The sequence below is a fragment of the Pagrus major genome, chromosome 6, assembly GCF_040436345.1.
Source record: "Pagrus major chromosome 6, Pma_NU_1.0".
Classification (NCBI taxonomy): domain Eukaryota; kingdom Metazoa; phylum Chordata; class Actinopteri; order Spariformes; family Sparidae; genus Pagrus; species Pagrus major.
The window spans coordinates 18,754,792-18,782,334 of record NC_133220.1 but is presented as its reverse complement, the minus strand read 5'-3'; the positions used below and the strand labels follow the sequence as shown (position 1 = coordinate 18,782,334).

The 27,543-nt window shown below is 43.8% G+C and overlaps 1 protein-coding gene across 3 annotated transcripts; it reads left to right on the top strand.

Moving 5' to 3' along the window:
• Positions 1-1,380: 1,380 nt before the first annotated feature.
• wnk2 (WNK lysine deficient protein kinase 2) lies at positions 1,381-27,188 on the top strand. 3 transcript variants are annotated; one of them, XM_073469035.1, is made up of 29 exons: positions 1,381-2,070; positions 7,015-7,187; positions 7,800-8,020; positions 8,929-9,086; positions 10,537-10,625; positions 10,850-11,069; positions 12,276-12,543; positions 12,863-13,159; positions 14,655-14,766; positions 15,379-15,422; positions 15,581-15,702; positions 15,878-16,298; positions 16,481-17,109; positions 17,845-17,894; positions 17,987-18,149; positions 18,242-18,358; positions 18,450-18,620; positions 19,622-19,664; positions 19,787-19,948; positions 20,140-21,011; positions 22,588-22,645; positions 22,771-22,835; positions 22,956-23,548; positions 23,652-23,884; positions 23,975-24,205; positions 24,348-24,446; positions 25,215-25,259; positions 25,365-25,687; positions 26,652-27,188. In XM_073469035.1, exons 1-29 carry the CDS (start codon positions 1,396-1,398, stop codon positions 26,934-26,936), a joined length of 6,939 nt encoding a protein of 2,312 aa, XP_073325136.1. In that variant the 5' UTR covers positions 1,381-1,395; the 3' UTR covers positions 26,937-27,188. The 3 variants fall into 3 exon arrangements, 1 of the variants encoding a protein (XP_073325136.1); XR_012179453.1 differs by lacking the exons at positions 1,381-2,070; positions 7,015-7,187; positions 7,800-8,020; ... (21 more) ...; positions 25,365-25,687; positions 26,652-27,188 and having other exon boundaries at positions 14,560-14,767; positions 15,586-15,702; positions 16,483-16,569; XR_012179454.1 differs by lacking the exons at positions 1,381-2,070; positions 7,015-7,187; positions 7,800-8,020; ... (22 more) ...; positions 25,365-25,687; positions 26,652-27,188 and having other exon boundaries at positions 18,061-18,149; positions 18,450-18,539.
• The last annotated feature ends 355 nt before the right edge of the window (positions 27,189-27,543 follow it).

The following is a 27,543-nucleotide window of genomic DNA, read 5'->3' as shown; positions in this document are numbered from 1 at the left end:
TCTGGTTATTATAGACACAGATTCAATATTTAACTGCCATTTATCATCACAGTAACAGAGTTACATACATTCATCAACACTCATAAAAACATTAGTATACAGGTAGGCACCAAACCAACTTGTGTATTTTTCTAATGTTTTTATTTTGTTTGTTTTTACAGACGTTGTTTTTGGTACCTGTCTGTTTCCCAGATATATTCGTACGTGTGTGAGTGGGTAAATGAGAGGCATTAACTTACAGCACTTTGTAGAAGGGCGCTTTATAAAGTTCACTCCATTGACTTGTATTAGTTCACGGGGCAGACCTGCCACATCCAATATGGCGGACGCGCTGACGTATCGCAGCAACGGGCCAACCCGCTCAGTGAGGTGTCCATGTACATATGTCTATGGGCCGTAACAGACACCCTCCCATTGGAGGCTCGGCGCGTCACGCAGCGGTGTGGCCCACACAGCCTGTACCAGGGGAGGCTGAGGGTGCCGCCTAAAAGCGTGCGGACTTATTGGATACGTGTTGTTGCTAGGGGCGTGGGTTGCGCCGTCAAATACTCGACTTTTCTCAAACCTGAGACAGAGATTACGTTTATGAGAGCCCGGCAGCATCAGCTGGATGAGAGATGAGCCGGCTGCTCTCCTCCGACCTGAGGGGAAAGTGTGCCGCAGTGGGCATAATCTGATAAGCGCGTCTGTCCATCCTGCTCCCGCTCCACAACAACAGTAAGGAGAGAACAAAGTACGTGCAGGTAGTTAAAGGAGCAATGCAGAGGAGCTGAGCTCACACTTCTCGGAACTTATTCCGATTTCCACCCGGAACACCTGCGATTCACTTGCATCATCCTGAGCCCGAGCTGCTGAGTGTTTCCAGGGGATGACAGCTGCGCACTTGCTCGTCCCGTGATATGTCTTTGGGGGGGATTAGTGCGCGGCACAGCCTAAACATCCCGGCCTGTCCACTGGAGGCCAGTGATTTGATCTGCGGAACGGATCACATTTTTATAGTATGCGCCGGAGCGGGGACCTTATGCAATGTGGAGGAAAGTGTTTATCGTGAGCTCATAGGTTGAACTGGCAATGACATCAGGCTTGACTTGAATAGCTCTGCGCTGTATTGCAGCAAGGTGGACCGAGGCGGTGAGGTGGTGGCCAGGAGCAATGCGCGCATCCTCCGAGCTGGACATTTTGTGGGGATGTTCTGAGTCCTAAACAAATCCGAGGCGTCAGGCCATCCATCCTGAGCTGGCGAACTGCGTCACTGCATGCGAGTGTTGCAGGTAGGCAGCAAACTCTCCCACCACCACCACCACCTCCTCCTCCACCACCACCGGGAGGGAGAGCAGCATGCGCGTCATCATCCCCACACCATGTCGCCGCTGAGTGTCTGACAACTTACCGGGGATGGATTCGGCGGAAGATTCAAGAAAAGATCCGCCGCTGGGATCCACATTTTCCTCGGCACCCAATTTAGACTCGGACATTAATGCAAATGCCCGTCGTCCTGTTTATGAGAACGGGACAGACCACAATGTCAACATCCAAAACGCAGCCCTGCGAGGAGCGAGTGACCCCAGCGCGTACCCGTCCACAGACTACCAGGGGCTGATCCGCCAGAGGTTCATCCGGCGGAGCTTATGGGTGTCCGACTCCGAGGAGCAGCCGCCGGACACGCAGGAGTGTGTCAACAGCACCCCGGTGCTGACCATTGACCTGCGGAGCATCGTTGATCGGAGTCGGACCCGGGGTCTGCACCCACCCCGGCTGGGCCTCGGGGAGTCTTCGAGCACAGAGAGCCAGGTGGAGCTGAAGGACAGCGCCACAGAGAGCGTGAGCGCCGATGAGGACAAGGTGGACAGGGGCGGGACCGAGCCCAAGGCAGAGGTCGCGCCCTCGGATGTCACAGGTAAAGCAGGAAGTGACGAGAACGAAGAGGAGCCCGGGATGAAGGCTGTGTCCACCTCACCTGGGGGCCGCTTCCTCAAGTTTGACATTGAGCTGGGGAGAGGGTCCTTCAAGACCGTCTACAAAGGTCTGGACACCGACACCTGGGTCGAGGTGGCCTGGTGTGAACTCCAGGTGGGTTCAGTGATCACTAGAGTCCAACATCAGTCTGCCAGTAACAGGCCTGTATCTGGGGTCTGTAGCTCGGTGTGTAGTGTTAAAAACGCCAACATCTGGATCTTTCTGGATGAGACTAGTTTAATTACACACTCACTTCACACTTTGAAATAATGAGATGTCTACATTGAATGTACCATCTAGACAGGTACCAGATCATATAGCATTCTCTCAGGCCAGGGTCTCTCAGGTCACAGCCTGAACGCCCTCCAGTGAATATGGATTACTGTCAGATTATTCTGTGTTTCATTCTGATTATTTGTTGCCTTTTGTTCGTGCCCTCTTTGTTCCAGGTTTAGCCACATTCAGGAACAGGGTGGATTTGATTAAGTTGATTTCCTGTTGTAATAATCTCATATTACTGAGGTTTAATGCCTTTCAGACCCTGGACGCCACGTTCGCCCATTCAGTTTTCCGAAATATTTTAATTAATGACCTGTCATTTAAATATTTTTTCTCACTGTCAACCTCAGAGAGGCTGTCATTCAGAGTTTTGTCACAGGGCCGAGCAAAGAGTGTAGCTTTTTACTTTTTCTTACCAACCTTTCCTCTCTTAAACCTCAGCCTAAACAGTGCCATTATTTAGTTTGTGTCACCCAAAAGGTGTGACGGAGTTCTAACTGAAGTCATTCTGCCCCTGCACCGAAACAGCATTCAGTGTCAGCAGATGAATTTCAGATGCGGTAATTAGTCCGAATTTTAGCATGTGGCTAATATAAACACACAGCTTCACAGCAGTGAGAGCTTACTGTGTCACTAATCTGTGTATGTGGTAATCTAATGAGCAGTTTAGATGCTCTCATGTGATGTACAGATTATCCTGTAGACAGACAGTGGTTGCCCTTTCGGGGCTCAAAATGTGCTAAGCTACTGCAGTCCGTCCAGAGCAAATAAATACCTTTAAACAGTGTTCTCCAATACAACCGAGGCACAGCCACCTGGTTTTTGGATGGAATAAACTGAATAGTGATACATGCATTTTTAATTTACTGATATGATAACTATTTTAACAGATAGTTTATCTTTTCTGTAGCTTAATATTGCTATTGTTCGAAGAATTCATAATATAAGTTCTTTCTTATGAAAACGTGGAGGGGCCTGTATATTGTACTACCTTAAAGGTGCATTATATATGAAATATCGACAGAACGTGAAGAAATAACAGCTATGATGTTGTGGCGCCTGTGAATTGTTTTGCAGAGATATCTACTCAAGTTAGCATGCTAACCGGCTAACCCTGGTCGTCCTGGTCCAAAGCTCCTGTGCTAGTGATGTAAACACGAGCCACTTCCCGAGCTCCTGGTCCAGACCGCTAGCTGCACGGCTTACTGAGCTAACTACTGCAGCTACAGTTAGCAGCAGTTAGCGGTCAATCTGGTGATATGCTGCCCCCTATTTGCTTTTAGTATGAATTTGACAAGAGGCCAATTCTTACATACTGCACCTTTTAAGAGTAGAAACAGACTATTAGATTAAAAAGTGTTTATTCAGCTACTGTTTTCCCGTGAAATAGCTTTTACTGCACTTTGATTAGCTTCTTTGTTGTATTGTTTGAGTCAATGCACTGGCTGCTACATGTATATTGCAGTTTAACAGAGACCGAGCTGGTTCAGGCTGAGTCAGCACCTCAATATCATTTTATTAGCATTAAATTATCATAATAAGAAAAGTGTCTGTGACTTTGAGACAGAGCCCTGCAGCATGGCTTTATAGATTTAATGGCAGCTTCAACAGTGAAGGGGGCTGATGCTTTTTTCGTCCGCCTACTCTTGCAGAATCCAGGTTCACCCTGTCAGGCCCGAGGGAATAAGTAAGAAGAATTACAGCCCAACTCAATCTGGTTCAGACAATGATGACAATGAAGTCACTGTTACGTTGTACGTATCTCACTGCTCTGATCTGGGAGGCAAGGAAACTTAAGTTTTCTGTTTTGTTACTGTTAGCGCCACAATATATATGTAATGAGGGTCATTTGGATGTAAACTATAATCAATCCTTGTAGGAATTAACAAAGTGAGCCCTCAATTGATTGTGCACAAGGTAATGAATTGTCTCCTGGTTACATCCAACGTTTCAGCCTCAGTTTTCTGCTTTTGTTACTTCAATTTATTAACGCAGTGTTTAGAAATACTCAGGAGAAACACATTAACTTTAGCTTTCTTCATAAGGGATGTAAAGGTTTTTTTTTCAGTATTTCTTGTCATCGGTCAAGAGAGAAACCAACCACTGGTATTTTTAAACCCTTTTACATTATTAACCAAAGTTTGAAGAGGAAGAGTACATTATTTGTGATGTGAATGTGGAAAGGCATGTATCATGCATGATGAGCTCTACAGCAAGTATGTATGTGAGTGTGTGTGTGTGTGTGTGTGTGTGTCTGTATATGCGTCTGAGCAGGTTCTTAGTGATGATTCAACCATTCTGTCCCTGGAGATGAGGCCTTGCCCTTCAGAGCCTCTGTGCCTTGCTCACAAAAGCCAGTGTAACTCAAATCGTGTACCTTTGCTGCCTGCACACTGTGTGTGTGTGTGTGTGTGTGTGTGCGCGTGTGTGTGTTTGGGGGTCAGACTAAGCGTGAGACAGCAGAAAACATAAACGCTCACAGAGAGATTCAGAAATCAGATTTGAAGAAGAAGAGCTGGTGCCCGGATATTGAGCAAACCAGACAGCTCGTCTTGTTATTTATTCATCCGCTATAACGACGTTCAAACATCTGCTGAGCGAGTTGTTTGTCCGAAAATTAACTAATTATGCATCACAATTTAGCGAAAAGCACTTTGAGATGTGGGTTTCGCTGTTGTACATTATTATTTGGCCTGTTTGATTGCTTAGAAATGAAAGCTAAACATATACCCCTGTGGTGGAAACACACAGATGTGTCTAGAGAGTGAATCCTGCTGATGCAGCCCTCTGCACCAAGACAGAGCGAGGAGAGAGGGAGCGGGTGGGTTCAGCTAAGGACAGCGTGTGAGATGTGTAGTATTGGATGCACAGCAAAACGATGGTGCTGGATTTAAATTGATTGCTGCGCTGTGTCCTCACCGCTTCACACTCCATGGGATAAAAATATCAGCAGGCTAACGTATTTTCTTGCTGTTTTTATTGTGCAAAATGCGCAATCTCAGTAAATCAGATCCTGTGTTGTGCCACACCCTGCTTAGATCCTCTCTCTGCAAAGAATCATTAATAACCTGTGTGTACATTTTCATCAAAAATGGGAAAATGTGGACAGAGAGGTGATTCAAACTGTATTTGTTCTCATTAAGAATTAGCATAATGAAGCTAGCTAAAGCAGGAGGTGAATCCCTCATAATGCTGCTTGTAATCTAAGACGCATTAGACTGCAGACTGCATAGGTCACTATGGGCTGTGAATGAAATCTGATTCCCCAGCATCAGTCAATAATCAATGCCAAGAGATGTACAGGTTATTCTGTTCACTTCAAACACTAAATGCACCCTCATCGTCGTCGTTAAAATGTGTACATCAAGACCGCGGAGGGAAAATCTGGAGGTCATGTACCGTTTGTTGCGGCTGAAGCCATCGGTCTGTCTGCCATGCTGACTGGAGAGAAGCAAAAATGTAGAGGATGTTCACTGTCAGCTGTTTTACTATTTATACAACAGTTCAGGGAAGGCAGGGGCCAAAATATTGATCCAGTATACACGGATTCTAGCTTGTGCACCCAAAGATGTAAGATTTAAACTGAAGAATTGTACACAGAAACTACGAGCAAGGTTTTCTTGATGTTTTGTGCTTCGTGATGTAAAATAACTTATCTCCAGCTCGCCATTTTAAACTCTTAATAGTCTTTTTAGTTCGATTTATTACCGGCAGCAGCACAGTGGACATTTGCTGATTAAAAATGCAATTTAATCTTTTGTTTATCTGTCATGACAGATGTGTCTGTCTCTGTAGCACAACACCAGATTAAATATAAGGCTTTTACTTCCTCTGAGCATGTCGTCAGGATTCCACTCATAGTTGTGGGGTGTATTGGTGCTGTGTGTTCTATACACAGTGGTGATATAAAGCCTAAATGTTTCAGACCCCCATGTTTACCCAATCAAAATACCAAAGTTGTGTTCACTTTAAACATGAGCTACAGGAGTGGGAGCTCTAGCAGAGCTCCACTCCTGAAGCTACACCAGACTATTTAAAAGAGATTGTAATGTATTTTTTTCCCATTACATCTTAATGGGTAACTCCACCTATTCTTCAGATTAAAGTGTGTTTACAGGTCTTGGGGAGTACTACTGCATATGTGGGGAAAGGGCAGTATAAAGCCTTTTGTGCTCCAGAGGAAGCTGCATGTAATCTGATAAATTGTCTCCAGTGAGGTCACTCACTGGCTGAGTTGCATTGTGTAGACGCCAGGTTTTGAAAAGCCACTGGTCTAGCACTACACTCTTATAACACTGTTGGACTCATAATGGAAAGTTTAAAAACAAATAATCAAAATCGATACATCAAAACCAGAGATATCACTGTTTTTATTCCATCCACTTACCTACATTACCCATAATGCAACTTAGCCACTGAGTGACATCACTGGAGGCAGTTTATCAGATAATAAGCAGCTTCCTCCGGAGCCACAAAAGGCTTTATACTGCCTTTTTCACATGTGCTGTAGTATTTCCCAAGACCTTTAAATACACTTTGATGTGCAAAAAAGGTGGAATGATCCTTTAATATTGGAAAAAACCCAAAAAAACAATGATGATTCATCCCCCTCCTGCCTCCTCCACCACCCCTCAACTTGTTACACTTGAACAAATTGACCACTGCTGGAGCTTCTCCTCTGATAAGGCTTCAGAATACTAAAAGAAAATTGTGTGGGCGAACTCTGAATCCATCATTTCACATTTTTGAAAATGAATTGTCTTTCTCCATTTCCCCAAGGAACGGAAACTGTCCAAAGCTGAGAGACAGAGGTTCAAAGAGGAGGCCGAGATGTTAAAGGCACTCCAGCACCCAAACATCGTGCGGTTTTATGACTTCTGGGAGTCACCGGTAAAAGGGAAGAAGTGCATCGTTCTGGTGACAGAGCTAATGACCTCAGGGACACTAAAAACGTAAGAGTCCATTTGAGATACAGAAGCATTATATTTTCTTTATTAAATGATTATCTTTATTGGTATGTTTGAGATGTCTTTGTATGTTCAAATGCGTCCGTTTCAGCCTTATACAGTGATTTACAGCCTGTAAATCACTCGTCATAAGACGCAAATATTAGTCTCTTATGACTGCTTCAACCTTACAGTAATGAGCATTAGACAGTCTGCGTCATGTGTATCAAGTTTCATACCAACTGACTGACACCATTACAGTAAGTCTAATGCTAGACTGTAAGAGATACTGAATCACCAAGATAAAAAATTAAACAACTGTGATTTGTGATTGTTTTCTTGCTCAAACCTTAGCAAATTAATCCAACACACAGTACGGGCAAACAGCGTTTTCAGGCAGTCAATACGAGGAGATTAGCTTGAGAATGGAATAGTCAGAGATTTATAATGGCTGTGTGTTTGCAACTGCGATAACAATTTACAACACAGACACAGCTTTATCGACACAGCGACTAGTGGGGACAGACCTCGATATGTCAATTTGCCTTTTTAAAAACAAATGTCTTTACCAGGTGTCAACTGGAACATCTCTGTCGTGGTGTATTCATCCTCCCACAGGTATCTGAAGCGTTTCAAGGTGATGAAGCCTAAAGTTCTTCGGAGCTGGTGCAGGCAGATTCTCAAAGGCCTCCACTTCCTCCACACGAGGACTCCTCCAATCATCCACCGAGACCTCAAGTGTGACAACATCTTCATCACCGGTCCTACAGGCTCTGTGAAAATAGGAGACCTGGGCCTGGCAACACTGAAGAGGGCCTCGTTTGCTAAAAGTGTTATTGGTTAGTCATCAGCCAGTTGGCAAGATTCTGTTTTATTGAACTGTGACTAACACAATATTTATTTCAATCCTGCGATAACTGATTTTCTGGGCACACGGGGGCAGCGGAAACAAACTGTGAGCACAACACTGACATCTTGCCTTTTAAGGCAAACTTGTTGCTGATCAATGCTCCACTAGCAGCTTTGGACCAGTACGTGCTGGGGCTAGCTGGTTAGCATGCTAACTTCAGTAATAACTCTGCAATACAAAACATGTATGTCATTACATCAAAACTGTTATTTTTCCCAATTCTGTTAATAGTTTTAGTTAATTTCTGATGTTTTCAACTAAAATTCTTACATATTGCACCTTTAAGCACTGAATCATGAACACATCAATCAAATTGATGTGTTTAAAAATCTTTTTTCTCTATAGGCCATTTGAAATGGCACTAGCTCACATTTATATTTAACTACAAATCCATTTTATTATTATTTTATTTTCCATGTTATTTTCTTAAATGTTACAGACAACAATGATTAACTCCTTCTGGGTGCACAACCTTGGCAAGTGTTTTGTTTCATAGGAAATAAGTGTACTTCAGGACATCCTATAATAGTGCTTGATCTTATTGAAAGTCCACAACTTTGGTTGAGATTTTCTCGAATAGTTTAATACTTAATAATCATATCACAGGTATTTTGATACAGATACATCATATTATTGCCATTCGTCTTTGGTTGTTTTTACTTTTCAACTAATTCTCTCTCGTCTGTTATTTGAGTGATTGGACGATTCTTGGAATTGTGATTAAGCAGCTGTGTTGGATTTCAGTCCTTGACACTGGCATCGATCCCACTGAAACAGGATGAAACGAGTTGAATGCGAGTGTATAACTTATCTCCCTCTCTTGCATTAATCCTCCAGGCACTCCAGAGTTCATGGCCCCAGAGATGTATGAGGAGCACTATGATGAGGCTGTGGATGTCTATGCCTTTGGGATGTGTATGCTGGAGATGGCCACCTCAGAATACCCCTATTCTGAGTGTCAAAACGCTGCTCAGATCTACCGCAAAGTCACCAGCGTGAGTTCATCTTTAAAGCTGTTCAACTCTGCTATTATAATTATTTCAAAACAGTGTTTCAAGTCATTTTTTAGGACCCAGCCATGTGTTTACCACACCATTCTTCTTAATTCTCATTGTTGTGGCTATAAGATATGTATGTATTTTTTTATAGCAGGGTTTATTGTTTTCAACAGAGTCAGTCAGTTGTTACCATTAGTATGTGGGTCTGGGAGACATGTACAGAGGTTGCATCTCATGATTGTTTTCACTACCATTTTTTTAATAGACTAACCAGTATTTATGTCAAAACTGATGACACCTGCCCACTTCTTAAACCTGTTAGGCTCTGTCTGGCTAGTTCATCAAACAATACACAGCAAATAGGCTAATGCCTCCATTGAAGCCATACCTCTTTAGAAAGCTTGTGATTCTATTCATGCAAACTATGTCAAGATAAAACCACATCAGCAAGGTACAGTCAACAAAAAAACTAGCACATACAAAGGTTTGCCAACTCACCACTGAAGTGTCTGGGTGTTTCAGTAGTGTATCAAACTCCATCAAAAACTGTCTAGATCCATTTCAGTAACGTATTTAGTCCAAAACACAATATTCCATGTATAAATGGTGACAGAAAGGCACAAATAGCAAAAAAAAGCTGCTATTGTGGATGCTTTTTCATGCTTTTCTATGTAAAAAGACTCACTTCACAGCAGATGCCATTATCCCTCTACACCAGCTAAATCCTGAGATGGCAGCTGTTTCATTGAGAGGTCTTTTGGGCAGATATGAGCCCCTAAGCCCGCCCTAGAGCCTACAACAGCCAATTAGTGATTGTGTAGACCAGTGACCCACTCTCTCTTCTTTCTCCTGAGCTACTTACACGCCAGCCTTCGGTTGAGTGATGCATTATGTAGCCAATGAGATTTCAAAACCAGCAATATGTAGTTTATATCAGTTATTAAATCCACAAACTTGGAAATTCTGCAAGTTTAAGTTTTATGCGTTTTGCTCTTTGAATGGGCTGTTTTTCCACCTAAGCACTTTTTTGACAATTTTATACGCATAAAGTTAGCAGGAAAGGCAGTAGCAAAATGAAACTGTGTGTTTTGTTTCTTAGGACTTCAACTAATAAGAAGAGGAATTTGATTTTTCTTTTTTCAGTGGTTACATAGTCCTGAACAGTACATTTTTGGTATTTTTATTTTACGTATGACTTCTACAATGAATCAATCATTTTAATCAGTTCTTTGTCAACTAAGCCCTCCAGCGCTCCAGAAGTCCTCTTATACAGCAGTAGCATCCTAATCCCCAGAGCTGAAATGTCTGGGAGAAAATGTGTTTTGGAGAGTCTATGATTAATGCTTTTTGACACAGCAGACAGTAGTTACTTCCTCTGTTATGCAGTCTAAATAGTGCTGTTTTGAGTGTGTGAGCTGAGACGTATTAATGCTGGTTTGTTTTGCAGGGGGTGAAACCTGCCAGTTACGGTAAAGTCAGTGACCCAGAAATCAAGGAAATAATCGGGGAATGTATCTGTCACAGATGGGAAGAAAGGTAAGTGGGCCACGACCTGTGACAGTGTCTCAGGGCTCGTGACGAGTCTTGTATGGAGGCAGAGGTTGATCCTAACCCTGTTGTTTTGTTTCTGTTTCTGCAGTGTGACGTTAATGCCAGTATTTGGCTCTGGCGCAGTTTGTGTGTGTTGTGCATCATTAGGTTTAACTGACATTGTGACCTTTAGTGCAGATCAGTAGCTGGTGTTTCTGTATTTCCTGCAGGTACTCCATCAAGGACCTCCTGAATCATGCATTCTTTGCAGAGGATACAGGCGTGAGGGTGGAGCTCAATGAAGAGGACGATGGGAAGAAATCATCCATTGCTCTGAAGCTGTGGGTTGAAGATCCTAAAAAGCTGAAGGGGAAGTACAAGGACACCGGTGCCATTGAGTTTACCTTTGACTTGGTGAGCGAGGTCCCGGAGGTCGTTGCCCAGGAAATGGTAAATATGAACACATAGTAGTACTAGAGTTTGGTTTGTGGTGGGTGTTAACTTTATTGTTATTATGTTTTAATTTATTGTGTTTTTTTTTTGTTGTTGGTTCTGTCCAGACTGCACTTTATGTTCAACAAGCCTGCTTTATTTGTCGACTCGGCCTTAGCCTTTGAAAACACTTATTTCTGATTGGCTGGTGTGGCTCGGCTCGGTGTCTGTTATTAATACACTGATTCAGTGCGCAAGGAATATTTAGCTACAGGTAACCGTAGCAACAGTTCTGTTGCTTTACAAGTTATCACCAGTTATCAAAGGGTTAAACTGGCTACAAATAAACTTTAAAAAAAATCAGTGGTGAATTGAACACAATTTCTCATTTTGCCAGTGATAAGTGTCCGTGGTATAACCACAGTGATGCACAATGAAGTATAGCAGAGGTAATCAGTAACTTTGAATGCTGGTGATAGGGAAGCATGACAAATGGAGATCCACCATCTCAGAGGCATCCTCTAAAGTGGAAACAGACCATTTATTTCAGTGTCTGTCTGCGAACAGTGGCTCTTTGTGTTGTTCTCCAGACTGCTCTGCTTGTAGCAGAATGGATTTCCATCACTCTGGTTGTGACGTTGTTGTTGTTTTGTGTAGCTCTTTGTGTCGAAGAGATTTTTAAACCAGAGAAGCTTCATGAGAAGCATGAAATCCATTTTAAAACTCCTCTGAATGTGGCTTGGATCTGATTTGCAAAAATAGCATATTATGTTATGTTATGTTATGTTATGTTATGTTATGTTATGTTATGTTATGTTTATTATATGTTTTTAGATGTCCAGACTTTCTAAAATCATTCTGGATACAATCTGGATATGCCAAAAACAGATTTTAGTTGGCAGTCTGAACAAGGTCTTGTAATAATGCAATCATCTTTGGAACATACACCTGATCCCCTGTAATTAGGTGTAATGTAACTGGGAGTGGGTTAGTGGTCATGTCAGCAATGATAGGCTTGAGGCATTTACTGTACTGTATTGATTGAAACTAGAGCAATTGATCAGTTGATCTTTGCTCTTCTATGTAAACTTATGAGACGGCATGAAGAGGCAGTACTTTTTGGTTCAGGGGAAGAATAGAATATAGATTTGTTGATTTATTACATAAGGTGTTGAATTACAACCAGGACTTTGCTGCGTTAAGCATCTTACCTCTGTCCTGTAGGTGGAATCAGGTTTTTTCCTGGACTGTGATGTGAAGATAGTTGGGAAGTCCATCCGGGACCGCGTGGCTCTCATCAAATGGAGGAGGGAGCGAACTGTATCGCCAGGAAATGGCGAGGTAGCTGTGAAGAAGACGCAGCAGAACCTGCTGCAGGTGCCCGGCACTGGTGTACCACAGGCAGCCACATTAGCTACGACAGATTATGAGGATCAAGAGGTGGAGCAGCAGACCCTGATCTGCACCGTGCCAGCCACCACGTCTGCCACATGTAAGAACCTGCAATTAGACACACACATATACAAACTCTGTGACAATAAATCTAATCACTGTTAGAAGTCAATCAGACATTAACAGGAAACTACACTGACTATGACTGCAGATGGTTGAAGTGGTATTTGTGAGAAAATAAGAGAGAGGGAGACTGCAGCGTATGAGTAACACCTATTAGTCATCAATGGGACATCATCATCCAGCTTTTGAATTTTAATGAAATGCTACTCCATGTCTCCCCCTGCCCTTCCTCACTGTCTGTCCTTCCTGCAAGGCATCGTGGTGAATTGTAATATTTTGTTCCCTCGTTTTTACAGCTGACAGTGGAGTGGGCTCGACCATGCAATTAGATGATCTAAACAATCAGCAAAATGGCCCCTACCAGTCGCTTCCAGAGCCCATCTCCACAGCTCAGGCGATCTACAGTCCTCCTGCGCAGGCTGACCTTCAGCTGCACCAGGGGCCCTACCAGCAACCCACAGCACAGGCCTCACATGAAAACTACACACACGCATCCACTCAATTTCACCAGGGAGCCTACCAGCAAACCACAGGTCAGCTGTATCCTGGGGCCGATCAACAACCCGTTGCACAACTGCACCAGGGGCCTTATCAGTCTCAAACAGTGAGTAAAAGCAGTCCATTCTATGGCCACCTTTCTTAAATCCTTCATTTTGTGTTTTTGAGTTGTTTTTTCTGAAATAACTACATTTTCATTTTCTGTTTTGGAATGATACCTGCTCAGCGTCACTACAGTGATCCCTTTGTATGCCTTGACAACCTGCTCTTCACTGAGAGTACAGTGTGTTTCAGGCGTGGAAGCACCTCCCTGGTTGAGATGTTACGCAGTAGGACACACTCTCTCACTAAGACAATGAATCAGAGCGCCTGTGTGTGTCCGTCACAGGATGTGGCTTCAACAAAAAGCACAGAGAACACAGACTACCTATCCTCTAACTCTGCCCAGAATCCATCATTATTATCTCCCCTCTTGTCTCCAAATCAACACTTTCATCATGACTCAGCAAGTCATTTCAATTCACCTCTCCTTCCCCCGAATTTACAACCTCCCTCGGAGCACCGTCTGAGTGTCGCTCGTAGCCCGCAGCCCCACCACCACTGCAAGGCCTGCATGTCTCTCCTACTCAGGGAAAGGACAAAGGGAGGAGGATCTCTGGGACACACACATATACGTTCTTTATCCTCATCCGCCCAGTTTACACCAGTCCCTAAGCCAGACTCACCCACATCTCCCCACCGGGAAAGGTCTCCTACAATCAATCTACCTCCTCTTTTGTCATCACCATCTCCCCCGCCTTCAAATAGTCAAACGACCCTGCTGACTTCTCCTTCACATCTTTCCCCACCCTCACATGTTACACTCCCACGGAGTTTGTATGAAGGTGGAGATCTCACTCTTCTCAACCACTGTCTCCAGCACATCGTCAGTCGCAGGACCAGTTCCCCCAGCCTCTCTGCTAATCATCCAATGCACAGCCACGGGGAGGTTCGGGGTCGTACCTCCTCTGTAGCCGAGCATATAGACAAGAGGCAGAGTCTGGATGTCCCATTCTTTTATAGCCCAAATCTGGACAGGAATCTACTTTTATCGCCATATGACAAAGAAGGCAGACCAGATCCACCGGTAGGTTAGAGAAGGAGGTATCATGTAGGCTAAATCCTGCCACAACAGCTGCTGTATTTATGATTCTGCTAGCTGCTTCACTCCTCTGGCCTTTCCATGATGGTAGAAAAGGCAGGCCAGCACCCAGTCTCTGCTCCGGCCTAATCCAAGGGTTTAAATTGTGAATTCTGTTTAAATTATGGGTTTAAATTCTGAACTCTGAGCGCGTTATCATAAGAAATAATGTGCTCGCACAGCTTGGCTAATGAAAAAATAATCCTTTTTTCACCTCAGCTTGCAAATCTCTCCACGATCTTGCTTAGGACTACCTCTGCCTGCTTTGACACGCTGCACATTTGAATCTCAAGCTTGATTTGTTGAAGCAAATATACAAGCATGATCGTGTCATATTAACCCTAAAACCAGAGTTCAATAAATGTGATTTCTCTGATGTGTTTTAATGTGTGTCCGACAGACAGTTTCTGCTCCACCTACGCCGGCCCCTATTGTGCACCAGAGCAGACAGACAGCACAGAGCTTCCCAGCTGCAGCCCCCACCCTACAGCCGCAGCCCACTGCCCAACCCAGCCAGGAGCAGGTACTGCTTCCCTCTGACTGCGGCAGGCCTTGGCAGCAGCTTTAGAGAGATACAAAAAGCAGAATTTAGGTGTCTATGCTCGGCGAGCTATGCTTGCATGCGCCATCATTAAGGCCAAATACCTGTGTAATTATTAATGCTCATTTGACATCCACAATTAATAGTTATAGCGGGGACATTCAGTGTTAAATCTTAAAGGTCGTGTGTGTAGGATTTAGGTGGATTGTTCGGCAGAAATGGTATATATCATATATGTATATCATTATGTTTTCATTAGTGTATAATCACCTGAAACTAAGAATCACTGTGTTTTTGTTTTTTTTACCTTAAGAGGAGCCTTTTATATCTACAGAGGGAGCAGGGCCGCCATGTTTCTAAAGTAGCCCAGAACAGACAAAACAAACACTAGCTCTAGAGAGGGCCTCTCATGTTTAGTTAATGGAAGTTAATGTACAGTTGTATGTTAGTAGCACACGCTACCTGAAAATGCACTATCTGTGTGGCATCTTTGTGTGAAGTGGGTAAAAAATGCATGTATGTGCGTGTGTATGTGAATGGCATGGCTTGTCATGTGGTTTGTGTGTCCTTCCCATTTGTCTTTCCTACCTTTGGTGCCACCTCCAACCAGCTGCTGGCCGGCCTCACGTAGAGCCGTTGTCTCTTATAACTTACTGCTGGCTACAGCGCCTACACAGCAAATCGCACATTATAATTAAATCGCATCATGTCTATCTGCCCTGGAGCTCGCTTTTATTAAAGTGGAGCTTTTCGAGTAGGATATCTTGTCAGTTTCATTCAATTTTGATTTCCCTCCTCAGCTGTTTTCTGCTGACCAGCCTACATCTCACCTGAGTCCTCCTGACATATCGACCAGTTTTCCACAGACAGTCTCCAGTGCTCCTCCCCCACTCCTGCCCCTGCAGATCAGCACACAGGTGCGTTGTGGTAGTGATAGAAACACAAAATCAAACTAAGGTAGAGTATAAACATCCTGCGAAAGGTAATATAGGTTATAGGGTTGAGTCATGCATAAAGGGCCTGTGTGAATGTTATTTCTATCCACTGGTTGTCTTTGTTCATTTTCTATCATTTTCCCTTTTTCTTTCCCAGTTTCCCTCACCATATCACGTTGTTCAAACAGGGGACATTAGGCCCCCTCCCTTCCCCACAGGTCCTCTGCCATGTGCCTACAGCAGCACTGGCCCTCCTATGTCTAGCACCCGCTACTCACCTTCACCCCACCATCCCTCCCTCCCTCTGACCCCTCATGCTGCCTTTGCCTCTATACCCACTCTCGGAACCCCTCAGACCCCTCTGTCCACTCCTCAGCACGTGCCCAATGTGGCGCTCTCTTTTCCACTTCTTGCTATGTCCCCTGCTGTGCCCCAGCAGCAGGGCGGCCATTTCACATCTCAGACAAACCTCGGTAGCTTCCATACCACCCATCCCTTACCTCTCTCCCAGGTACAACCCACCCCATACCCTGTCCCCTACCCTGAGCAGGAACTGGCTGAGCAGCCTGTCCAGGTGAATATGTGACTCAGTTCTCACTGTAATGGTTAGGTCATAATGAGAAATCTGTAGTGTTAAGGTGGCAATGTGTATGTGTGTATGTGTAATGCATGCAGGGCATGCGTTTGGGAATTTAGAGGTGAACAATATTTGTATTAACCGCTGAACCATCCCCTGAATGTGCTCTTTTTGTCCAAATACAGGCGATTGCACCACAGGGGAATTTGGGAGATGTTCACCTTTTGGCTTCGGTCCACCCTGTCTTACCTGCTGTTCAGACTTTCTGGGGAAGTGGAGGAGAGGCAGAAACAAGTCCAGTCCAAGTAGAAACTCAAGCCCCAGCACAAACTCCAGCTCTGGTCCCAGCACAAAAACAATCATTGGCCCCTGTATCAGCTCAAGCTGCAGCCATGCCTGACACTCCAGCTTCAACCCTTAAGGCCCAAACTTCAGTCCCAATGCAAGTTCAAACAGCAGGGCAAGCTCCAGCCCCAGTTCAAGCATCAGTCTCCGCATCAGGTCACACTTTTGAACCACCAAAAAGCTCATCTACAAGCTCCGACACATCGTCTGCAGTCGGTGAACCCAAACTCTCAGGCCCAGGTTTAGCCTCGGCCCCAGTCCCTGTCACGTTGCCAGCCTCAGTTCAGTCTGCAGCCCCTGCTCACGCTCCAGCTCCTGTCGCAGCTTCAGTCCCAGCTCCAGCTCTGCAGCCCGCTGGCATCCAATCAGTGCTCTCAGTGTCTGAGTGTGCCAGCCTGGCCACAACTCAGCAAAACATCGAGTCGACATCTGCATCCAGCACCCTCCAAAAAGAGCCCTGTGTAGAGGTAGGGATGAAGCCAAAGGTTGCACATTTTCAAGTGGAGATTTTCCCCACATCAGAGACTTCTCATTGTTACTCAGAAAACATGTTCAGACCACAGCATGCTATCTGCTTTATATGTCCATCCCATCTTGAAACCAGCCTTTCCACCTGTGACTAAAATAACCTTTCAAGATCAAAAGCTTAAAGCGCACATTAAAGGTGCAATATGTAAGAATTGGACAATTGTTGAATTGATACTTAAAACAAATAGGGGGCAGCGTATTATCAAGGTAACCAATAACAGCTTCTAACTATAATGGTTGTCAGCCATTTAGCTCAGTTAGCTCAGTTAGCCATGCAGCTAGCAACCCTATTAGCTTACATGGTCTGGGGGAGGTCAGGCATAAGTCAGCTCCCAACCCCGGAGGCCTGAGCTACACTATCAGACTATTTCCTCTTGAGGTACAAAATGGTATAAGTAGACATGGCAGGCCCGGCTAGCTGGTTAGCCTGCTAACTTCAGTAGATATCTCCGCTACACAATACATAGATGTCTTTGACATAACATCAACACTGATATTTCTTCAAATTCTTTTGATAATTTAAATTCATTTTTGAACGCTTTAAACTGAAATTCTTACATATTGCACATTTAAGATTAACATTAGTGTTACACAGTCTTGCAATGATCCATTCTGTATCAAATAAAACCTTTACCAAGCTCCCCTAACTGTTCTGCACATTTTTCTGTCTCCAGGATGTGCTTCAGGAAAAACCCCTATCTTTGCCCAGTTACACCTATGACAGGTGTGTGTCACGTTTTTCACTTTCATGTATTCATAATTTTGTGTGACACTTACCTGAAGTTGATTAAGCGTTTCAAACTTTTCCTGTTACAGTCTCAACTCTGATGTGGCATCTGGTAAGGAAACAAGTGACGGCTATGATAGCCTGGCGAGTGGAGGGAAGGGAGACGGAAAACCAAGGAAACACCACCGCAAGTCTGCCCGCACACGTTCCCGGCAAGAAAAGACCAGCAAACCCAAACTGAGCATGCTCAATGTGAGTCATGACATAATTTATGACAACTGAAGCTACATTTTTCTTAAAAGTGTAATGTGTTTGATTGTAAAGCGTAACCCCTCTCCCCGCAGGTTTGCAACACTGGTGATAAAATGGTGGAATGCCAGCTGGAGACTCACAACCACAAAATGGTGACATTTAAATTTGATCTTGATGGAGATGCTCCGGAGGAAATTGCAACTTACATGGTTAGTTCAACCTTCAACAGTTTGTAGCTTCTGTCTTTGATTGATTTTAGTTATGACATTATTCAACACCTTCAAAACTTTGCATCTACAGGTAGAGAATGGCTTCATCCTGCTGTTAGAAAAGGAGATCTTCATCGACCAGCTAAAGGACATTGTGGATAAAGCTGAAGACATGCTGAATGAAGACACGGAGGGTGAAAGGGCCTCCACCCTGAGTTGTAGTCCTCAACAAGGCCAAATATTTGAAGGGCAGGTCGGAGAGGTGAGAATATAGCCTGTGAATATAGTCTGAACAGATACACTACTGATGCTTCTACATAGATTGAGACATGGACAGGGACATACTCATGGACATGGCTATAGAAAAATACTGTAAAAAGTGTTGCAGGTAGCAAGTATAGTCTTAGCTCCAATGGTGGAAGAAGTATTCAGAAGATTTACTTGATTAAAGTACTAATACCACATTTTGATAATACTCCACTACAGGTAAAATTCCTACATTCAAAAACATACTCAAGTAAAAGTATCATCAGAGAAATGTACTCGTTGTGCTTTAAAATGGTCCCCGTCAGTGTTTTACTTTTACATCTGATGTTTTTGGATTAATGTTACAGCTGCATTAATGTGTGTGTTGCATTTGTTATTTAAACTTACGCTAATTTAAAGTACTTTAAATACTATTGGGTAGTTTAATCTACAGCAATGCATCATATTCTTCTTTCAGCTTTGTGATGAAGCATCTTACAGCTAAGAAATCCAAGATAATTAATAGTTATTAAGCTTATGAGGCAGGATAACTTTCTCTGTTTATAAAGAAACGCTTAATCCTTCAGTTTACCACAAACAATCAAAGTCAGCACATTTGGAGATAATATTCACTGTATTTCTGTCTTCCACAGATCATGTCATGCACGCATATCCTCCTTGCTCCGATGTCCTATGTCAAATAAAAACCAAACAGATAGTAAACAGCAAAGGGGTGGTGTTTGTCATATAGCGGTGGTTATCAAGATATTGTTGTCATAGAGACAACATGCAGTTTTTTTCTCTGTGCACACAAGCACTCCCGAGTGCACCACCAGCTCTTTTCTGCCCCCCATAAAATGCTTTGTGGCCACAGGCCCTGAGACTACTTTTTTCACATATGCAGTAGTACTCCCCAAGACCTGGTCCTTGTCTAAGTTGGTGGAGTCACCCTTTGTGTAGAGTACTTGAGTAGATGTTCCACCACTGTTCAGCTCTCATCTGTTTCTCGCTCCACAGTGTCAGCAGCCTGGAGCACATCAGCCCGTCTATCAGCAGAATGGTAAAACAATTATCTCTTTCAAAAATGTATTCGTTTGCATGCCTGTGAAATCCTTTGTGCAAATGTCACATTGAGTTGTAAAACAAAAAGGAGTGCTAATTGTCTGAACACTTGGATAACAGTTCTTCACACAGGGAAGAGATGGTTCATTATCTGCCCTGTGGAGGAGACGCCCACATCCAGCCAGGAGACCCCATCTGATGCCACAACTACTCAGTCACCTGGGAGTTCAGCCACCACCCAGCCTGCTGACAGTGGCACTGCAAGGCCCACTGTATCCAGAGGTGACTTTGCTCCTACACAGCAATTTCAGCACAATAGTTGACAGCTTCACAGAACAATAGCACTGCCTGGTGGCAGCTGAATGAAAGACATCCTACAGCTCTTTGCCATTTATTACTTTAGAAAAGGTTGAACATAAAACTTGTTTTTAAATATAATTCTCTCCCATCTAATTCATGTTTTTCTCCGTCAGAAGAGGGGTCATCCTCCACAATGTCTGGTGGAAGTGGAGGCTTCACCTACGATGTGTACGGATTCTGTAGCCCTCCGATAATGTCCAACACAGACCCTCTTCTCTTAGCTACTCTGTCTCCACCTGTGTCTGCTCCCCCAACCCTTCAGTCGATGTCGTCCGTGGAGCCTGCAGGCAGCTCAGTGCAGCCCAGTGTTCACCAGGCTCAGCCAGCCAGAGCTCAAACTTTGCCCCCGTCATCCCCACATACGTCTTTTCCAGTGGATGAGTCACAGGGATCCCCTTTGGGCTCCATCTCCCCGATCCATGCAGCTCAGCAGATGCCCGACATGACGTGTCCGGTTTCAATAGCTGACGAGGTGCCCTGCTGCCCTCTGGTCATGCCCCTGTCTCTGGATGTGGGCAGTTTACAGGGGGGGTCTCCTCTCACTCCTCTGCCACTCCAGGAGCAAGGTTCCACCAAAGAGCCGCTGTCTGTCTCCTACGCCTCTGCAGCACGGAGCGAGCGTCCACAGCAGCCTGTGGTGCTCCACCAGCCTTTTTCCAGTGTGGGAGGGACCAAGGTGCCCTCATTACCCCAGAGCCCAGCGCCATCCCAGCACGGAACAGGTCCCGGCGAGTCAGATGGCGAGGGAAGGCTGGGCCGAGGGGGCTTTGTGGATAGCACCATTAAAACACTGGATGAGAAACTAAGAAACTTGCTGTACCAGGAATACGCTCCCATGTATCCATCAGGCAGTGCTGCAGAGACACCAGGCTCTGGCACCGAGTACATCCAGTCTCCTCCTGGTCCGGACAGCGCCACAGGAGGGTCAGGGAACAGCACGCCAGGGCCGATGGGGGAGGGACGCTACAGAGGAGGAGAACAGCTGGTGAGTAAAGTGTCATTTTACCTTGAATTGTTTTAAATGTAATAGTTTTTTTTTACTTTAACTTTTAAGATGACGTTAATGTTTCATATACTGTAAATCACAGCTGCAGGATGTTCACATGCAGTTAAGACTGAAAGTTTATCCTTGACCTTTTGAACAGCAGCTGAGAAAATCATCTCACCATAAGGCCCATTAGTAGCTGTTCTGGAGCTTTTGAGTTGTATCACACGGTCTTCTTCAACAGGTGAAGTTCGCTCAGTTGTAGGGCTAGGCAATTTGATTTTAAAATAATACTGCGTTATCTTTAGGTTCAATCACGATACAATTTATATTTATCTCAATATTTTTGAAATCATACATGCTAGGACTGGGAGAAAAAAAATATCACGATATTTTTGACCAAATACCTCAATATTGTAGGGATGACTTTTAGTAATTTCACAAAATACTAACATGATTAGATTTTTGACAAATAAACACAGTAATGTGGATATAAAAACTAAGTGGGTAAGGGCAAGTATTAGATCAAGTAGAACAGTCTGGTGAGTTCAGATTACATCCATTTACTGTAAAGCAGCTTTTAAAACCAGGAGAAGACAACGCTTATGCTGCATCACAGTATAATGTGACCAAAATCTATGACGATATATAGTCTCATGATAATGATAAAATATTAATATATTTCCCAGCCGTCTACAGTTATCATTCAATTACAGAAGTCCACTTTTCCAATTTCTTTCTGAACAGTTGAAGGACTCATCGTACATGTTACCTTAACAAATTAGGCTTAAATTTCTTTCAGCTCTTCTTCATTGAAGCAGAAGTTGACAAATAATTTCATCACAAGGTCCAATTAAATGGAACTTTTTTTTACGTGTGTATCCGTATATTAAATTCAATTTAGTGAATAATTTGTATGTCAGATTATTTATTAAAAATAAGCTTCTATATTTCTTATTCTTGCACATATTACTGATATAAACAAAACATTTTCAGCATCAGAAAATGTTAATATTTCAGATTTTGTCTGTGTATTTAAAGACCTTTCAATCAATTTGTGAGTGATGGCAGAGTGAACATATTATGGCATACCTTGAAAACCATAATGCAGTATATTAACTATTAACTATATTATAACTATTAAGTATATTAACTATTGGCACGTTAAAAGGGACTCCACATTCAACATGTCTTGCCAGTAAATTGCATTTTTCACACAGTTTTTCACAGGTTTTTCTTATATCCAAGTTTATATGCTACAAAGAAAATATGACAATACTAGTTGTAGTACATGTCACGTTCTACATCTTACAAACATGACTAACGATACTGTATGACCACATGGAAATACATTTTTGTTACAAAAGGAGTTTCAAGAAAAACCGTACTGCTTTTTTACATTGCTACAATTAGATTTCATGAGAAATATGTAGTTAGACATCATCATCAATATTACTGAACCTTTAAGGCCAACAGTTAAACCAACAGTTAAATAACAAGACAATGATTAATGGTTTGTATTCTCAGTTTCTCATGTCTCTGTTTTGTTCATCTCTCATCCTGTCACCTCTATTAGCCTCAAATTCCAGAGAGAATGGATAGTTTGAGCACACTGAGTGACTCAGCCGTGTGTGGTATGTACAGCAGACACTAATCAATCTAACAAGACTGGCATCATTAACTTCTAACTAAACTTATGTTTCACTGTAAGTTGATCACTGCAGTGCCACAGTGTTCATTGTTGTGGAAAACTTTGCAGCTTCCCTCTCAAGAAGACACGTTCCTCACTCTGCTTCCTGCTCAGGAACGAGAGGCCGATTTAAGGTAAGAAACTGAGACTTTCCTCACATGTGGGGGGAAAGTGCTTTTCCCATCAGAATAGTTCAACAGGTATTACAGAAGCATTACCTGATGTATGACCCGGTCTGTTCTTTCTTTTGGCAGATAATCTCTGTTCCTCCTGAAGTGGCCAATAGACGAGATGTGAAGCAGAGGAGCTGGAGCAGCGCCGCCTCACCGGCACACCCCATAGGCTACAGTGTGGACCACGTTCAGGCTGAGGCCATGACCGCCTCCACCACAATCGGCCGCTTCTCTGTGGTGAGCACAGAAGATGACATCACCCAGAGGACACGCTGCAGCCGCTACTCTGCCCCGCCTGATTTCTACCTGGACACACCTCCATCCATGGCCAAGCGGGGCTCGGTGCCTCGCGCCCTGACCTCGCCTTCTGTCCCTGTGGACGTCACAGTACACGCTCGTTTCCTCTCTTCAGACTCGGGGGCTGAGAGCAGCCCTGCAAAGCTGACTTCGGCTACCCCGTCTCACACACACACTCGTTCTGAGCGCAGAGGAAGCGACCTCATGAAGAGAGCAGTGGCCTTCCTCCGTCGCTCAGGGCGCAGCAGCAGCGTGCAGAGCTCTGACTCACCCAGTAGGCATGGAGGTGTGCACGGCTCGGCCTATGCCAGCAGTGATAATGACTCAGAGATGGAGGACTCGGACATGAAGAGGGAACTACAGAGACTCAGGGAGAAGTAAGTAAAGCAAGTGGTTTTGCTTAATCTAGTGTCTTCACATTAAAATATTCTGTCATTTACCTCAGAAGTGACCAGTGTTTTCCTGCTTCCATCTTCTTAGACATCTGAGGGAGATCTCTGAGTTGCAGGCCAATCAGCGAGGTGAAGTGGAGCTGCTGTATCGCCGGCTTGGCAAAGCCCCTCCTCCTGGCCTGGGTCTCTCACACACTGCACCACACGCCGGACGCAGGAAGAGGTCCAGTAAGCACAGACTGAAGCCGGGCAAACTCCTCAGCCCTCTGGTTCAACAGTTTAGAAACGTCACGACCAAAAGTGGTGACTCCAGCAAATCCAGTGAGTGCCTTTTAAAAACTCAAGTATCACAAGTTGAATATTAACAGCAAGAGCAAAGAGTGTACCATTCTGATTCTTGTGTGTGTTCAGGTGCTGCTACATGTACAGGTGAGCCCACAGTGAGTCTAAACGGCTCCCCGGCAAAAGGGTCTTTCCCCACTCACAGCAGGGCCCGCTCATGCACCAGCCACCTTCCCAGCTCCACCTCGGAGCCTGTGCAGACTCAGCAGCCCTGTTCCCTCAAGGGCTCATTGTCCTCTGATAATATTTACGCTGGACTACACGGAGACGGCCGTGGCACACATGCTCCGCCCGGACAAGGTGAACACCAGCAAAACACAACAAAGAGCCGTAGCTGAATAGTCTCTGATTCACCTGAGAATTAATAACAAACACTTTTTGTTTGTGGTGTTTTCTTCTTACCTTGGTGTCTTCTTCCCTCTGTGATTATGCTTCTCTGCAGGCTGGTCTAATTACCCTCAAACATCTGAGAGAGTGACCTATAAATCGAGTAGCAAGCCAAGAGCTAGATTTCTCAGTGGGCCTGTGTCTTTGTCTATCTGTTTGTATCTTCTCTCTTCCAGCATAGCTTCACTTTTTTGTTCCCCGTGTTTTCTATTTTTCCACTTTAAGCTCACTGGTATCTTTTTTTTTCTGTCTTTGCCAAAATATTCTGCAACACTGCTGGGTTTTCTTTTGCCTCGCCTCATCCTTGTCACTTGCCTTTACCGTGCATGTACAGAAATATATTGCTTATTCAAACCCTTGAAGAGTAAAATTTGTTTTGTAAGAAGTACAGATTTTTGATTAATTCAGAGATTTTAAACTTAACTTTTTATTCATATTTAATATTTCTTTTACTTATCACTCCTGTTTATTGGACCAGTAACCGTGTTTCTAAAGGGGGGTTTGGATAATCAAGGTTCATTTTTACAGTAATGGGCATTATCTTACATTTCAAGTGTCTCCTACTGATGTTTGTGGTAGTTATCCACCTCATGACATACATATTTGTGACTTATCCATCCTGCATTACTAGGCAATGCATGCGACATGCACCTCAGTCAAAAATTCTCTCATCTCTTCCTAACCTCTCTCTCCTTCTCTGACACTCTAACACTGCATTTTGACTGTTTGCATGGTTTTGCTAATAAGTGTCTTGTTTCAGGGGACTGATAGCCTTGTTTACCTGTTTGTTAGTTTGGTTTTAGTTTGGTCCTTTATTCCGTTGCAGTATTCAGCTGCTTTGTTTTGCACTGCATCCTATTATTAATCATTACTACCATTAAATGTGAGTGATTATTCGTTTAAAGTCTTCTTTTCCTCACAGGGTCAACGCTGAAGCGACTGTGTCTCGGCAAAGGGAGTGGCCACAGTACGTAGAATCATGTCTCACTACAAATGAATTCATTCAAAATCATGGTAATTTATAGCTCCATAAACATGATGTCACAGTGCGTGTGTATGTGCCTCCTCTCAGGGTCTGGAGCTGGGCCAGGGGCTTTCAATCAATCACAGCAGCCACCTACCGGTGCCACCCCTCCCGCTCATCAGCCAGTGATGGGACTGGCCCAAGCTCAGGCCAATAACAGCAACAACAAGACAGGCACATACACTGGCACATCCATGAGTGCCAATGAAAACAACCTGCCTGAGGACTTGCAGCGGCTGATGGACGACTGGGCGCAGGAGGTTCTTATCGTCACCCACAGGCCACGCACTAACTCCCTGAGCATCAGCGGGCAGCAGCTCTGGCATCAGGCTGTGCCTCGAACACACGGACCACTGGCTAGTGCTTCAGATGTGAGTTTCATGCTCGTTTCATGCACAGAGATTTGTGTTCAATAAGCCATGTGGTCATAAGAATCTAAAGGATTCAAATCTTTAACAATATTAGAATTTAGTTTGTAAAAGACAGTGTAGTGAGGTGAAGTATTTCATATACCCACAGTGGTTAATAAGTCAGAACACAAGACTAAGCAGTGTCAAAAATGTTTGATTCGCCTAAAATGTCACAAAGGAATTAAACGAATAATGCCTTTAATTATTAGAGATCATCTGTCCTGTCAGAAGACAGCAGTCAGCAGGAATAAATGATTTGCTATTATTCCGTCTTCAGTTGCATTCTCACTTGCAACTTAAGTTAGTTAGTTTAGCTGACAAATGTTTAGCATCTCGCTGCAGGGAAATTAAATGTATCCAGCGCATTTCATTACAAGTAGTTTGCTTAACAGTGAAATGCCTCTTGTGTTAATTAGTTAGTTTATTGACCATGACTGAATAAAACATGGACATAGTCTCCATGATGTCACCCATAGGTTTCCTAAAGGCCATTGTTATGATGCTCAGTGTGGTGGCTCCAGCTGTTGCCATCTTGGCAGTGGCTGACTCTGCCTAGCTCCTTGCTAATCGAAAAATGGGCAGAGAAGTGGAGTGTGGGTGAAGCTGGGCCATGCACTTAATCATACAAAACTTACAAAACGATTAAGACTGTACCTCGAAATTCTTGCTTAATTTAACACTTTCTTCAGAGAAGAATTTGATATATGAAACTGGTTTAAAGCAAAAATTAGTCCACACAAAGACACACACACACACACACACACACACATACAGACACAGTAACTAACCTAAAAACCGAAAAGTTAAGTTTACAGCTTAGTTTCACACTACTAATGTAGTGTAATGTAAATATCTGTTTGTATTGTATAAAGGCAGTTAATTATTGTCGTGGAGGTTAATATCTGGCCATCATGTAATCTTTTAGGTATCATCATGGACAGCCGCAGGTCCAGAGGCCTGCAGTTTTCCCCTGTCATGGCCTGACAGCCCTGGCCACTCCACAGGGCCCCATCCCAGCCATCAGCTACACTCTCCCGCTCCGTTCAGGGCCAGGTCCTTCCCTCTCTCTGTTAGCCAGTGGCCTGGGTTTCTCTTCCCCCTTCCTTCAGGAGTCTTTGCCTTTCCTGCTTTGTCCTCAGCCCAGGACACCCCCAGCCCCATTCCAGCTCCATCATATCAGCCGCCGGACCCCAAAGCCAGGACTCTCTAATCTGAGTAGCATTGTGTCTTCCAACTCTGTTACCAAAAAGAAATCTCATGATAGGTCTAGTCAATCCTATGTGCATATACTGTATATATTTAACCAGCATGAATTTAACCATATGTACATACTCATCTCCATTTTTGAGTTTTTTGTCATTCGTTTCATTTTCGTCAACATACCTCATGTCCATATTGCAGTACTTAATCCTCGAGTGCAGTGTAACGTTAGTAGTACATTAAATATGTATAATTAGCCCAATCAGTCTTAAAAGTGCAGATTTTTGTCATTGCTTATGTATGTACCTTACCATCCATTGAATGTACATAACGTACTGTTCATTCATACTGTGTTTATATAACTGGTTCATGTTTGTGTTGCTCATATCACCCTTATATATAAGCTGCCGTGTGTATATATGATTCTTGTTAGTCTGTACATAGCTCCTGTGTTTGTACAGTTAACATTAGATAATCCATAGGTTGGTGCTGCAGATATGTGTCTTAATGCAACACCTTATTAGCCACCATCATGCCGTCACTGTGAAGACTTGACATCCTGGTCGCTAGGACCGGTTGCTTTACTCTGCTCTCTCAGTCCAAGGATAGGTTTCATT

What these genes read in the sequence shown, in the direction of transcription:
- wnk2 (XM_073469035.1), top strand. Translation starts at nt 1,396, where the DNA reads ATGGATTCGGCGGAAGATTCAAGAAAAGATCCGCCGCTGGGATCCACA. An exon ending in TGAGCAGCCTGTCCAGGTGA is followed by an intron (nt 16,299 to 16,480) that starts ATATGTGACTCA and finishes TTGTCCAAATAC; the next exon opens with AGGCGATTGCACCACAGGGG. An exon ending in TGGTGACTCCAGCAAATCCA is followed by an intron (nt 23,885 to 23,974) that starts GTGAGTGCCTTT and finishes GTGTGTGTTCAG; the next exon opens with GTGCTGCTACATGTACAGGT.